At 39.6% G+C, this 14,666-nt stretch overlaps 2 protein-coding genes across 2 annotated transcripts; both read left to right on the forward strand.

Moving 5' to 3' along the window:
• The first annotated feature begins 770 nt into the window (after positions 1 to 770).
• LOC131426649 (pancreatic lipase-related protein 2-like) lies at positions 771 to 3,112 on the forward strand. Its single transcript, XM_058589521.1, has 4 exons — positions 771 to 1,242; positions 1,309 to 1,736; positions 1,811 to 2,589; positions 2,660 to 3,112. Exons 1-4 carry the CDS (start codon positions 1,125 to 1,127, stop codon positions 2,955 to 2,957), a joined length of 1,623 nt encoding a protein of 540 aa, XP_058445504.1. The 5' UTR covers positions 771 to 1,124; the 3' UTR covers positions 2,958 to 3,112.
• A 7,931-nt stretch (positions 3,113 to 11,043) lies between these two features.
• On the forward strand, positions 11,044 to 13,176 carry LOC131426650 (pancreatic triacylglycerol lipase-like). Its single transcript, XM_058589522.1, has 4 exons — positions 11,044 to 11,460; positions 11,517 to 11,782; positions 11,844 to 12,663; positions 12,716 to 13,176. Exons 1-4 carry the CDS (start codon positions 11,334 to 11,336, stop codon positions 13,123 to 13,125), a joined length of 1,623 nt encoding a protein of 540 aa, XP_058445505.1. The 5' UTR covers positions 11,044 to 11,333; the 3' UTR covers positions 13,126 to 13,176.
• The last annotated feature ends 1,490 nt before the right edge of the window (positions 13,177 to 14,666 follow it).

The following is a 14,666-nucleotide window of genomic DNA, read 5'->3' on the forward strand; positions in this document are numbered from 1 at the left end:
AATGCAAATGGTAAAAAAAGGCTATGGATCACGTATTAGTGTTATTGTTTTTTTTTCCAACGACCACGCTAATCACATCAAAACCCAAAAAGGAACAAATTGGTCAAATTTCGAAGACCAATGGAACAGAATTATTTATCAAAAAAAAAAAAATCTTACCACTGAAGCACAGTTTTCTGTCATTTCTGACATTTTTTTAGATTTTAGTTTTCAGTGTATATTTTCTTTAGAGAGTCCAATCGATTTCCAACAACATCTTTTTGTCCAATTTACATTTTCCGAGCTACCACGATTTGAAGAAAGTGCATGCATCAGTCTTAAGTCGAAATCGTTTCTCCATCCATACGAAATAAATGTTTTTTCATACTGAAAACGTTTCCGTTTCGCATTAGGACGTTAGATCAAGACTTCTTACTAATGAGAGTTCGACAAATTGAACAAGGGCAGAATGTTCTACAAAAACAGTTTATTTGTTTGCCAATGAAAAGTAAACTACAAGTCGTTTAAAACGACTCGTGGTAAACAAAATCTACCGGGTTATCGGTGAATCCACACTACCGCCAAACGTCAACAAGTGATTAGAACTATCGAAGTAGGCGCAAAATCTATCAATGCAGGCACCGGGACCCGAGTACCGTTCAGAGTACTGAACCAGCATGAGCTCGTTCACGGCCTACTGCCGTCTCCATTATGAAAAAAAAACCGCTTACGCGCCGGCGCTCTCGTACGAGACGAGAGTGTGCTGAGCGCGTTCAGTGTCTGCTATTAAAAGGTAGCACACGAGGAACTCCAACAGACAGTCATTAATTAACTCTAGCCGGGTGAGGATCCAACAGAGACTGAGTACTCAGTACGAGCAAAATTGGCAGACGTCCAACAAGGAAGTGATCATCATCATCATCATCCTCATCAGTTTATGTTGCAAGTGGCCTAGTGAGAGAAAGAGTTAGCATTTTCTGAGATCTGTTAGTTTTTTTTTGTTGTGTGCTTGGTTGATTGTGATCGAGTAAAGATCAAAAGGATTGACCTGAACTTGAAGCTTTACTGCAGCAAGCGCGAACGACTGCGTGTTTTTCGTTTACATAAGATTTTTTTTTTGGGTGCAGTAAATGTAACCGTTGAAAATGCATTTATCGAACGGAACTGGAATATTGTTTCCCACGCTGATGTATTTGGCGAACTACAAGGAAAACGACAGCCTAGTCACGATGTATCCCACCGTCAACGAGGAGTACCGAGCAGGTTGGGATTATCAGTTACCTTTATGAACAGAAGAAGAAACATTAACTTGATCGCATTTTTTAACAGACCCAAACAACGTGGTTTGCTACGGCGTTTACGGATGTTTTCCTATCACACCACCGTGGACGGACGAACGGCGTCCGATTGCGCTGTACCCGGAGAAACCGTCGAAGATCAACGTTCGCTTTCCGGTGTTCAATAAGCAGACTCGATCGATACCGAAGTTTATCAACCTGGACGATCCGGACTACCTGCATCAGGTCGGCATCAATCCGGCGGGCAAGATATACTTCATCGCTCATGGTTTTCTGCAGTCCGGTAAGGTGAAGTGGATCGAGCAGATGGTCAATCGTCTGTTGGATCAGGACCAGCAGGGTACCGCGACGTGCGTCGTGGTCGATTGGGGTGGCGGTTCCAGTCCACCGTACAATCAGGCTAGTGCCAACATTCGACTGGTCGGGGCAATCACGGCCAATGTCATTCACTTGATCTACGTAAGTTTTTCAACATTGTGAATTATGATTACCGATAAAATACCGATCGACCCCATTTTACTTTGCATCTTCAGGAGGAACTATCTCTGAGGAACTTGGACAACGTTCACATGATCGGCCACTCGTTGGGAGCACATCTGTCCGGGTATACTGGGTTTTATTTGCAGAAGGATTTCGGTCTGAAACTGGGACGTATCACCGGAATGGACCCGGCGGAACTGGCATTCACCGAGACAAATCCAATCGTTCGGTTGGACACCACCGATGCCAAGTACGTGGATGTGATTCATAGCGATGCGACACCTTTCGTGCCGAAGATCGGTCTGGGATTGTATGAACCGATCGGTCATCTGGATTTTTACCCGAACGGTGGCTTCAATCAACCCGGTTGCGAGCAGACCTTCTGGAAGCGCAGGGACGGTTCGTTCATATCCAGTATGTACCAGTTCTTCAGCTGTAGCCACGTGCGATCGGTGAGTTTTTTCATTGAGAGCATTCAGACCAAGTGTCCCTTCATAGCGATCACCTGTGAAAGCTACGAAAAGTTCCTGGCCGGCGACTGTTTCGAGTGTGAACGCGATGGTCACATGTGCTTCACGTTCGGATTCAACAGTTTCGATAGTTTCCGTAGGATGGAACACGCCAATCAAATCGTTGGCAATCGTGACATTCAGGCCTACCTGATGACGGGAGAGGGGGAACCGTTCTGTCGTACCCACTATAAAGTGTTGATCAAAGTGTCCGATTCCGAGGAAAGTGTTTTGCACGGGGGCGAAGTTGGACGGTTCCATCTCAGTATCTACGGACACAAGGGCGAACACTCCGACAAGATGGCCTTCACCAAAGAGTCAGAGTAAGTGTTTTCGAATAGCCGCAGAGAACTCAGAATGGGTTGTAATCGTGTTTTCTATATGTGATTTCAGGTTGTACGAACCGGGTAGGAATTACACTCGGGTACTGGCAGGAGCCGGAGTTGGTAAACCGCGAAAGATTACCGTCAGCTGGGAGTACAATACGAGTTTCCTGAACCCGTTGACGTGGCGAATTCTCAACTCACCTCGGGTTTACATCGAGTACATCATCGTGCAATCGCTTGAATATAGAACTAGGATTTTACTGTGCCCTAGCTACAACATGCCCGTGACGAGCAACGTCGATAGTTTGTTCACGCAGGATAAGTGTCGATTTTACCCGAAACCCTTGGAGACTGTGCTGAACTGAAGAAGGAGAAATGAAAAAACGTTTTACCCCAGCAAAGTGTGTCAGTAATCGCCATATCAATGCAACGCATCAATGCACCCAACTATTATTTATATTAGAGTAGTACCGATCGAGAAGTAATTTAATTTAAAAATAAAAATAACATTAGAACATTTGCCGACGTGTGGTTCTTATCAAGTTTGACCTTTAAGTCCCCACACTTGTGCAATCGTTACACACACACACAGAACCCGACCGATGACTGTCCGGCCGGCGAGCTTGTCACTGAGAAAACTATGCGCTGGAGCTCTGCCTGGAACTGATAGTCGCTTGACGTCAGAGTTCGTGTTGTAACCGTCTGAATCTTGGGCGGTCTCAGTTCTAGACTCACACTCATTTATGGCCAAGTTCTCGACGAGCAACAAACACTTGAGGATCTGCTAGAATGCGATTATCAGGCGAAATATAAAGCCGGATCTTCGAAACTATGACGCTCATCGATGGTTCCAAAGTTCGTTTGCTTCATACGCTGCAACGATTAAATATTAATGACAAATAATTCCGCTTCAAAATAGGATAATATTTTCCATCTGGTTGTTTTTCATGTATACTAATGTATGACAATGCATGATTACGTCTTACTTCACTATGGGATAATGAATCAGCAAGATTGAAGTGGAAATATTTTGATTCTGGCTGCCACCCTGGATGTATCTTGTTTCTCTTTGTTTACCTTCTCTTTCGATTATTACGATACTCTTAGGAATCCTTCTCTCCAATTATTTATCTTTTAATCTGTACTGAAGAAATTACCGAAAAAAAGCAGGAATATTTCGCAATAATCGAAAGAGAAAGTAAACAAAGAGAGTCCCGCATTGTTACGTTCGTCGTTTTGAACATTTCATACAGAAATGATATACTGTCTACACTATATTCTTTTTGTTTTGAGTCTATGTAACTAACTAAGAATCTCTTAACCGGAAGGTCAACGATGCGTGGGAGATGCGCATTGTTTTGCATGAGTGTGCTGATTTTATTTATTTATTCATTCGTCAAACAAATATAGACCACATATAATGATATACAATATTTACTTTTATAGTAGGCACTATTTCTATGATTTAGCTACATTTTAAGCGATTTTTTGACATACTAAATTCAATTTATATCACTAATTTTATTGTAACAACGTATCATTCGATTGATTGAACCATTTTATGAATAATTTGTTCTGAAAGACTTCTCCAAAAACGTCAAAATCGGCTCAGTCATCTCTGAGCAAAGTTAATACATATATTTTAACTTTTTTTTTGTTCATATCTCCCTGTAATTCCGGATCCGGAAGTTGGATTCGTATAAAGCTCAGGAACTTTATATGAAACCACAAGAGCATTTATTTGGATCTTAGTTTGTGCGGCTCAGTCTTCTCGGAGATTACTGAGTGAACAAACTTGTTATATTCATAAAAACACTACTCGATAGTTTGGTTTCATTATCATAAAAAAAAAACATTAATTGATTTCACTCAACAAAATAAAGTATAAAAAAAAAACGTTTCCCAGTTCTCAAAATATGACTCAAAATGAAACAGTCCTCAAAAGTGCAACTCAGATTATTTCAATCTGGAAACCCGTTGAAACTCCTGTTGCGAATAAAATCAACTGGAAAAAATTCCAGCAAGCCAGCTGCTATCAAGCTGCACCACCTTGAGAAAGTAAAGCGAGATGCGGGTGGGTGATGTCAAAGTCATAACTGGATAACTCACAAATCCAAATATCGATAGTTTTTTTCATTGTGTAAATCGTGTCAAGTTTTTGAAACAGTATCCAATATATTGTAACACACAATTGAATAATGCGGCGCAGAAGAAAGTAAAAAATTGCTCGATCGCCGAATCTTTCATATCTAAACAGTTCGGTGCGAACGATAGTTATGAGGCATACGACTTCTCTCGGAACTCTATCAGAAGGGAGTAAAACGAACTTCTCTACTGGAAAACGATTCTCGTATTTCCGGCAGAATTTAATTTTCCATTAGAGATTCAGTTTGCTGTCTAATCCGGTTGCGCTTGTGGAGACTGCGTTGTAGTAGCTCTAGAAGTTTTTAACTGCAGTTCTGGAAAAATTCTGCATGAAATTCTGCTATTCAACAATAGTAGCTAGCAGAATTTTACCTCTCCTCACAGCTAAGACATTGCACTTCGGTGCAAACTGATAAAGTGGTCTGCAAGTATCAGAAACTTTATGTCTGCTAAGCGGATTATGTTGAACTGTCGAGAGGCATAACAGTTCAACTCAAACAGCTATGCTCTGACGAGTCGAAAACGAGACATAATGGTTTCGATATACCATGTCCTTTTATGTACGACCAAACATTCTTGTTTTATCCAAGACTGAATGAAAATGTTTTTTTTAATACCACAGTAATATTTCTGAGAGTATGGGTAATATGAGAAAGGGATAATCATACTACTAAGTAGATTCAGGAAAGGTTTTTATTATTTACAGTTGCGTACAGATGATTCCGCAAGTGTTCTGGTCGCCCGTCAGTCGGCCGATTTCCTTCACCGCACACGAAAGACCATAACTGTCTACGTTTTCCCGTTTTGTCCAGTTAACCCATCAAGTGATTGGCACATTGTCACAAAGCCAATTTACCGGTAGCGACACCTGCTAATGAAAAATGGAGCCAAGAAAAGGAGGATTCGATCGATTTCTAAGTGATTACTACTACTTTTTTTAGTGTAAACTACGATTAAACATGGAAAATCTTCAGAAATGTGTGAAATTGGGTGAGGTTAGGTTTTCTCGGATCAACATTTTTTTAAACAGAAACCATTTCTCGAGTAGAATGTATAGCGTATAGCGATCGAGTACTATTCGTTTTGAATATTATTTTTATTATTTCCAGGCATTTGAAAAATGATATCAAACCAAGTTTAAAGCTCTATTCTGAATAGACGGTAGATTTCGCACAATGAACTAAGATCAACATTACCACCTCAGAGTAAAAACTTTTTCTTCAACTTCTACTATGATTTTTCAAATGAATTTGCCCGTTTTCAGAAGAAATCGTTGAAAAGGTGGAGTAATTAGAAATTTTCCTACCGATTTGACAGCTTTTGCTAAAAGTATCATCTCTAAACATGCAGCGCTTCTACTTTTCAGCTTTGCGACAATATGCCAAATGCACTGAACATAAACAGCTTATTGCAACCTTGACGTTGAATTCAACCCTCTCAGCAGGCCGTTCAAAATTTGTTTGTCTTTGAGTGCTTGTTGAATGACATATTGCACGAAATATTCGTTCATTTTGCTAGAATGGTTTGTTGTTGTTTTTTCTCTTGCAAAAATAGTGTGAAAATTAAGTGTTACCTTTACATAGAAAGAAAATTTGTTGTTATTCTACATGAAGTAGAAGTATTGTGCAGATATGTATTGTTAGTTTGAACAAATAAGTGGAAAAAACTTCAGAAATTCTGCAGTAAAACTAGTCCAACGGGGCTCCAACTTCTCATGTTAAAAATGGCTCAACAATGAAGTCATATCATATTCTAACAACAAATTTTCTTTCTATGTAAAGGTAACACTTAATTTTCACACTATTTTTGCAAGAAAAAAAAACAACAACAAACCATTCTAGCAAAATGAACGAATATTTCGTGCAATATGTCGTTCAACAAGCGCTCAAAGACCAACAAAATTGAACGGCCTGCTGAGAGGGATATTTGAAATTGAAATGCAAAAAAAAAACACTGCAGTTACGTAGCTGAATATTTAGATCGAAATTATTATAAAGGGCTAAGATAAATTGTACAAGCATTGACAATTTTTATTAAGTTTGTTTTCTGGACAACCAAGACAGTTCAGTTTGCCTGAGGAAAACGTAAAATGAACGTTATGAAAAAGAAAAAAAAACATTTAAAAGTATATGATTATCAAATCAAAATCCGAGGTAATAATTTGTTGCTATTTAGTAGCCAATTAGTTACGGTGGATTTGAATTTTTTACTATTTTTTTTTTGTCACTGCATTCCGATTTGTCTGAAGTCTTAGCGATGCACCCAATAGCAATAGCACCTGGGGAATGTACCGTTTGAGCCCGTTTGTTCTGATTCCTGATTATTAACTAACTAGAAGTAAATTATTCACAGGGTTTCGATTTGTTTTCAAGCTTCATACTGATGTAATAGCGCCTTTCTCATAGTATTCTTTTTTTCTGTATAATTATCCTAGGTAACATTTTTATTTTTAGTAAATACTTGTAGAAGTCTTGAGTGCCACATCACAAATCTCTCATTGAAACTGGAAACTTTACAAAATCCAAAATCATATTCCAGTCAAGTGGACCATTATTCATAAGGTTTATGAAGTAAAATGAAAAACCAGCATAAGTCCGCGTTAAATCTATTTCGAAATAACTCAAAATTCAAAAAAGCTTTACGATAAACATTAAATTCATTCGAATGAATGCCACGGTAAGAATACCTTGGATTTTATTTACGACCTTGAAACTTTCTCTGAATTAAAGAAAAAAAAAACAAATGCGCTTTCATTTTTATCGTGAATGTGTTTATTGAAAAAAGAATTACAACACTGATCGCTTTTATAAAAAATCGCTTCTAGCAATAGTCTGCATGGAACAGAAAAATGTTTTTTTGTGATTCATCGTTTTGCCTTTCTCTATAGAAAGGTATTAGAATTGCTGGAAAAACCGACTTTCGAACGGAGCCTCGGAGACCCATAGTGTTATATACCATTCGACTCAGCTCGACGAGATCGGAAAATGTCTGTGTGTGTGTGTGTGTATGTGTGTGTGTATGTGTGTGTATGTGTGTGTGTATGTGTGTGTGTATGTGTGTATGTATGTGCACTTTTCGAAGATATTTGAACGCGCTCAATTTTCTCAGAGATGGCTCAACCGATTTTAACAAACTTGGGCTCGTTTGAAAGCTACTGTCGGGCCATTGATCAAGTTCGAAGATCAAATGGCTGTGACTTTTGGTTCCGGAGATATGATTGTGTAAGTGACGTAACCGACAAAAATCGTGCTATTTGAACGCGCTCAATTTTCTCAGAGATGGCTGAACCGATTTTAACAAACTTGGGCTCGTTTGAAAGCTACTATCGGGCCATTGATCAAGTTCAAAGATCAAATGGCTGTGACTTTTGGTTACGGAGATATGATTGTATAAGTGACGTAACCGACAAAAATCGTGCTATTTGAACGCGCTCAATTTTCTCAGAGATGGCTGATCCGATTTTAACAAACTTGGGCTCGTTTGAAAGCTACTGTCGGGCCGTTGATCAAGTTCGAAGATCAAGTGGTTGTGACTTTTGGTTCCAGATATATGATGGTATAAGTGACGTAACCGACAAAACACGTTGATTTTTACCGCTCTTGTATATATAAGGGTGCCAAAATTTTGGGATCAACTCTTTTTTCGTAAAGTTCTAGTGCTCAAAAGTTTAAGCACCTCGAAAAAAGCCTTCATGCAAAATTTTACCTAAATCGGACATGCTTAAGGGGTGCTGCCCGATGGTAAAGGTTTGACAATTATCGATCTTGAAAAAGCACCATAGGGGGGAGTACATGAAATTTCCAAAATCGAAAATTTTTTTTGATGCCAAAACTCTTAAAACTGCATAAAACATCGAAATTTAGTGTCATCTCAAAAAAATTTTTTTTCGAAAAAATCAACTTTCTGGGACTTAGAAAAATTTTCATATTTTTTCTAAGTCCCAAAAAGTCGATTTTTTCAAAAAAAATTTTTTTCGAGATGACACTAAATCTCGACGTTTCATGCAATTCTAAGCCTTTTGGCATCAAAAATTTTTTTTCGATTTCGAAAATTTCATGTACTCCCCCCTATGGTGATTTTTCAAGATATATGAAAATTTCACTAAGTGGACTAAGAAGGCTTTTTTTAGATTAGCATCATTGTTCTCATACAAATAGGCAACGCAAATGTCAAGCACTAGTTTGGAAAAATGATGCTGACTGTGTGACATAAACACTGAAGCATGCTTTTGTGAACTACTCGAATCAATCTGAATCAATTGGCGTCTAAAATTATTTAATAAATGTATGAAACATATTTTCATGAGACTGTTATGAAAGAAGAGAAAGGCATTATCACACCACTAGGTGGATTAAGAAGGGTTTTTTTATTATTTTAGGTGAAAATATTATAAATTAGGTCTTACATATTGTGATTCTGTGAAAGAAGATTGGGTGAATTGGCGATTACATGGAACTTTTCATCACGGACATTGGACTTCCGATTTGACAGGAATGATTTACACACTATAAGATTTGATTCCTTTGTTAGATAATGTTTTTGTCGAAAACTTTCGGTAATCAATAGATGTAACCGATATTTGGGTACATGAACTTTATTTTACACAAAGATATGCAAATTCTTATCGGACGGTTTTCATTAAGAATTCTGAAAATAGATATAAAATTCATGCGGTGAATCTGAATAGGCATAGAGCACGGAAAAATCATACTATTCGTATGGTTAAGTTATCTTCCAATAACCGAGCTTCTGTGAATACTGGTTGTCGTGAAAACTAACTGTCAAACTGTTCCGATTTCTTCGCGTTTCGCCTTCGGCTCATCAGTGCTCGAAGCAGGTTCAAAATTATTTTGTCCGAGATTCAGCGAAAAAACAGAACAGATCTGCTGTATCTATTCGATAGATTGACCTTAATATTAAAACTCAAATAGGTGCCTTCGCTTCGCTATGACAACAGTATTGCACAACTATTGAACCATTTTTCTGCGGTATTGCCTCTAAAACCCGAAGCGAAGATATTGTATCCGATTTAATAGCAACTCGTTTATTGAAAGCCAAGTAATCTGCAAAATAATACTGCGACTCTAATAATGAGATGGCTATTGGTACAATCAGAGCTAATAAAAGTCAATTTTATTGACTCAAAATAAACAAAAATGACGAAAAATAAACATCACTCTAACTTTCGCTTAAAAATGTTGAGAATGAGATCCATGTCCAGTCATCGGTAAGAGCGAAATAACAGTTTTAAAACTGTGATACTCATTCAGTCATTGTCGGTTTCCAGTGAAAATCGAACACTGTGCAGTTGCTTCGATGTTCAACCGAAGCTTTGAGAATCTAAAAGAACAGAAAACAATTCACAATGTCGTATCTACAGTATATTTGGTTCACATTAATCTTGTTAATCGAATTTTACATATTTTCATTATATCGAAGAAAGAATGAGAATCGACAATCGATTGATTCTCCTTGCAGACGTTATTTCGGTTTTGTCTTGTCGTCGGGGAACAAGTGTCGTTGGCATTGGTACGCTCTTCAATTGCAATGACTCTCTTCTCGGCTGTTTTAGATGCAATAATTTACGAATGAGACAGTAAAACACGAATATGAGCCTTTTGGAATGGATTCTTTCATTGAAAGTACGTGACATTTTTAAGCTCTGGGTACAGAATGCCTTGAAGATGAAAATGCGGAAAAAAACAAAAACAATCGCAGCAAGTGAAACGACCAGCTGAACCCCCCTCCGAACCACGATCGTTGGGAGATTGATTGCTGATTGTGCTGCCGCAGGTGGTAACTCGCCGAATCACAGTTGTATGCAATTTCCCGTATGCGATTGGGAGGACATCTGCCAGTAACTTTTCTGTATCTGTATTTTTTGTATTACATCACAAGTGATGTTACATTGCACTAAATTTGTAAGTTTACAGCTAGTAAAGTCTGGCCTTTGTGACGCAAATTTTATCTTCTATTCGGTCTAGTAATGGAAAGTGACTGTAGGACGTCATAAAAATTCTAAAGGCAGACTTTTGAACCACTCTAATAAGCACTATTTTCTCATCCTGAACTTTTCCACCATTCGAAGCTGTTCAATCAGTTGCCAATCGGGACCGGGTCTCACAGTATTTTCCGTTATGTAAATCATCGGCTAGTTTACCGCCATCGCTCGGGACCGCTTACTCTATTGCGATAATTATTTATTTAATTTGCCGATGCGCACCCGGACCGCGCCAAGATCCGCCAACATCGCAATAACAATTATGATTCGCCATCGCTTTTGTGCTTAATTGATAATGAGAGAACCACGAACGACGAGCGGCTGTCGCAGTCTTTGAAGATCAGCTCGATGGTTCGGAAGATCGGTTTGCGAATGGATTAATTTTTTTCGAACATTATAACTCGTGACCAACGACCAAAGTGATCGTTAGTTTCGTTCTGTGAACCGGGTCAGCAACAGTTGATCGTGGATAACGTGGAGAATTATGACGATATTCAGTGATAATTACAAAAGTTCCAATTTCTGAGAAGAACTCATAATTAAACTATATTCAAACGAAACTGATAAGGGAAACGGCACTGCCAGAAAGGAAGAAATGGAAATAACAAACACTACGGGAATATTGTTGCAGACAATGTTGTTTATGGCTAACCATGAATGGAACAACAGCTTGTACAATGCGATCCTCAATGTCACCACGAACGTTAATAACATAACGTTATGTAAGTAGTGATCTTGACATGGTGAACTGCACGTGATCGAGTTCGTCTGATTTCAGCTTCCGAGAATACCCGCTGCTACGGAGTTTATGGTTGTTTCCCGCTGACCTATCCGTGGGTAGATGAAAAACGACCGCTGGCATGGCATCCGCGATCACCGGCCCAGTTGGACGTTAGATTCCCAGTTTTCAATAAACCAGTTCGTGAGCATCCTCAGTTCATCGACATCAACGATCCGGATGCCGTTCGATCTCTAGGGATCAACCCAAACGGTCGGATTTATTTCGTTACTCACGGGTACATAGAATCTGGTGATAGACCTTGGGTAAGTTGACGACGGGATTATGTTACGATCGATCTTCTCGATCTGCATACGTTCATTTCAGATTCAGAATTTCGTTAACACATTTCTGGACAATGACCCGGATGGTACGGCAACCGTTGTGGTTATCGATTGGCGCAAAGGTTCCGTGCCTCCGTACACTCAATGTGTGGCTGATATCCGGCTGATAGGTGCGATCGCGGCTCACGTGATTCATATGCTCTATCAGGAGTTGGGAATGCGAAACCTGGACAAGGTGCATGTTCTTGGACATTCGTTGGGGGCACACGTGTGTGGTTATGTTGGATACTATTTGCAAAGGGATTTCGGACTTAAGTTGGGCCGCATCACCGGAATGGACCCAGCGGAGCCCATGTTTTCGGATACGGATCCGATCGTACGTCTGGATTCTTCTGATGCCAAGTTCGTGGATATCATTCATACGGACTCTACTCCTTGGGTGGAACGCTGGCCACGACCCGGTGGTTTGGGAATGTATCAAGCGATTGGGCATGTTGATTTCTATCCGAACGGAGGAAGCAATCAAGCCGGCTGCAACGATCCGATGGAAAAGTTTATCCACAAGCACGAAGATTCGTTCTTCTGGGGCTTCCAGGAGTTTTTCGGCTGCAACCATTTGCGGTGTCACCAGCTGTACACGGACTCTATCCCGCAGCGTTGCCCATGGGTGGCCATCGGATGTGAATCGTGGGAACAGTTTTTGGCCGGAGACTGCTTCGAATGTGACGTGGATGGTCATTACTGTATCGATTTTGGCCCAAATGCGCAGGGAAGTTACAAGAGGTTGATCGAGAACGGCGTGATGGTACAACCTCGACCGATTCGTGCCTACATGATCACCGGAGATGATGCGCCATACTGTCGTAAGTGTGATTGGAAAGACGATAAGTTTGAATTATACATATATTTTTTCAGGAACACACTACAAAGTGACATTGGCTCTATCGGAAAGCGACGAAAGTCTAATCCATGGAGGAGAGATCGGTAAAATGGCTCTGGATATGTTTGGCCACGAGAGGCAACGGTCGGACCGAATGGAGTTTACCAAGGAACCAATCTACTTTGAGCCGGGTCAAAACTACTCTGCCGTCATGGCCGGAAAGGATGTTGGCATGCCGAAAAAGGCATTTCTTAGCTGGGAGTACAAGACGAACCCGCTGAATCCGCTCACGTGGCGACTGTTGGCGGCACCGAGAGTTTACGTCGCGTACATGATCGTGCAGACCCTGGAGCACCGATCGTGGCAGAAGCTGTGCCCCCTGCAGAACGCACCGGTTCATGCCGATCGAGATAACGAATTTCGGGAGGAGTACTGTAATGATTAAGGTTTAATTGGATCGGAATAAAGTTACGTATTAGTTTTAAATTGTAGATAAGCGTGGTTATTTGGTGTTCAAAAGCGTCATTGCAAAGGAAGCAACTTAGGAATAGTTTCAAGGCAGTTTAGAGAATTTGCCACTGTAGCTTTCAAAATTGTATCACTTTGTGTTCAATTTATACTCCGTCATCGTGGAATCCCAGTAAAGTATAATTCAGACAGTCCGTCTTCTTCCCCAACCGGAACGTTCACCCGTGCCGACCGCCAAGAAGAATGCATTCAACTAACGGTGATGGTGACGGACCGTCTGAATCGTACTTTAAGAGTTGTTTATTGAAATTGTTCGAAACGCACTAAAAATTTCTCCATATAAGAGCCAAGTTGAACGATTTATTAGACGTTTGGTCATTGATCCAATAGACAGACTCCAGATGTCGCCGCGTTTGATACTGTTTTGGGAGGTGCATTTGTTCCAAAATGGATTAGTTTCTGATTAGCTGATTTTGATGTTTTTGTTACCCGCACATTGTGAAAAGAAAAAAAGCGGGTGGGTAATGTCAAGGACATAACTTCTGAATATCTGAAGTCGTTCTCATAAGTTTATATACTGTCACACTTATTTAAGCACACAATTTAGTAAGACAGAGTAAAAGAGGGTATTAAAATGTTCGCCTGCAGAAGTACATACGGTATGGAATTATAATAATTTCAATTGAAGAAAATATCAAAAAAAGTTCTTTAATAATTGATTCACTGATATTAAAAGCCAACTGTGCTGGCTAGAATAAATGAATCGTGTCAATTGTTACATTTTACACCTTTACACCAGTTGGTAAGGCGAGTATGCAATTTGTAGATGTACATAGTAGGAAAACTTTGAATAGTTCTATGAGAATATATTAATGGTTCTAAGAAGAACTAATTTATATAATTCAGGAACCGTGCCGGGAGTTCAAGAACTAAACAGGCTGAAAATTCAGTTGCAATTGATCTAGAATTGAATTCCGAAACTGAATTTAGTTCCGAAATCTAGTTCCATGATAAAATTCCAGTATTTAGTTCCAGCATGCAAACTCTGAATACTGGACCTAAGTTCTGAAACAGAATTTTGAAATAAAATTTCTAAGATTAATTCGAAACCTCAAAATTAAAGGCAGCATTCAGGTGGACCAGAATAGATTCTGAATTCAGTTTTGGAGTTTATTTACAGAAATCAATCCATAATTCAGTCCAGTCAGCAGCTGAGCAGCGATTTGCGTCCGAATAAGACCACGACCTGAGTGTTTCACGCTTTATACCATGTTTGTCGTTACCGAGCTTTGGTGGAAGAACCTCACCACGACATCCAGTTTTCGCCTAACGAACTAGAAGAAATGGACGATTTTCGATTAAAGTTTACCTTTTATACTCGTCCAGTAGAACATCAGGACTGATACATATGTGCCTGACTACCTCAAAACCATTGTCCGGGTGCGAAAAAAGGTAAGCAATCGTGATAAATTTTCCCCATTGTTTCCAAAAGTTTTCAAAAACTTTGTTTTTCAGTTA

The sequence above is a fragment of the Malaya genurostris genome, chromosome 1 (genome assembly GCF_030247185.1).
Source record: "Malaya genurostris strain Urasoe2022 chromosome 1, Malgen_1.1, whole genome shotgun sequence".
Classification (NCBI taxonomy): Eukaryota; Metazoa; Arthropoda; class Insecta; order Diptera; family Culicidae; genus Malaya; species Malaya genurostris.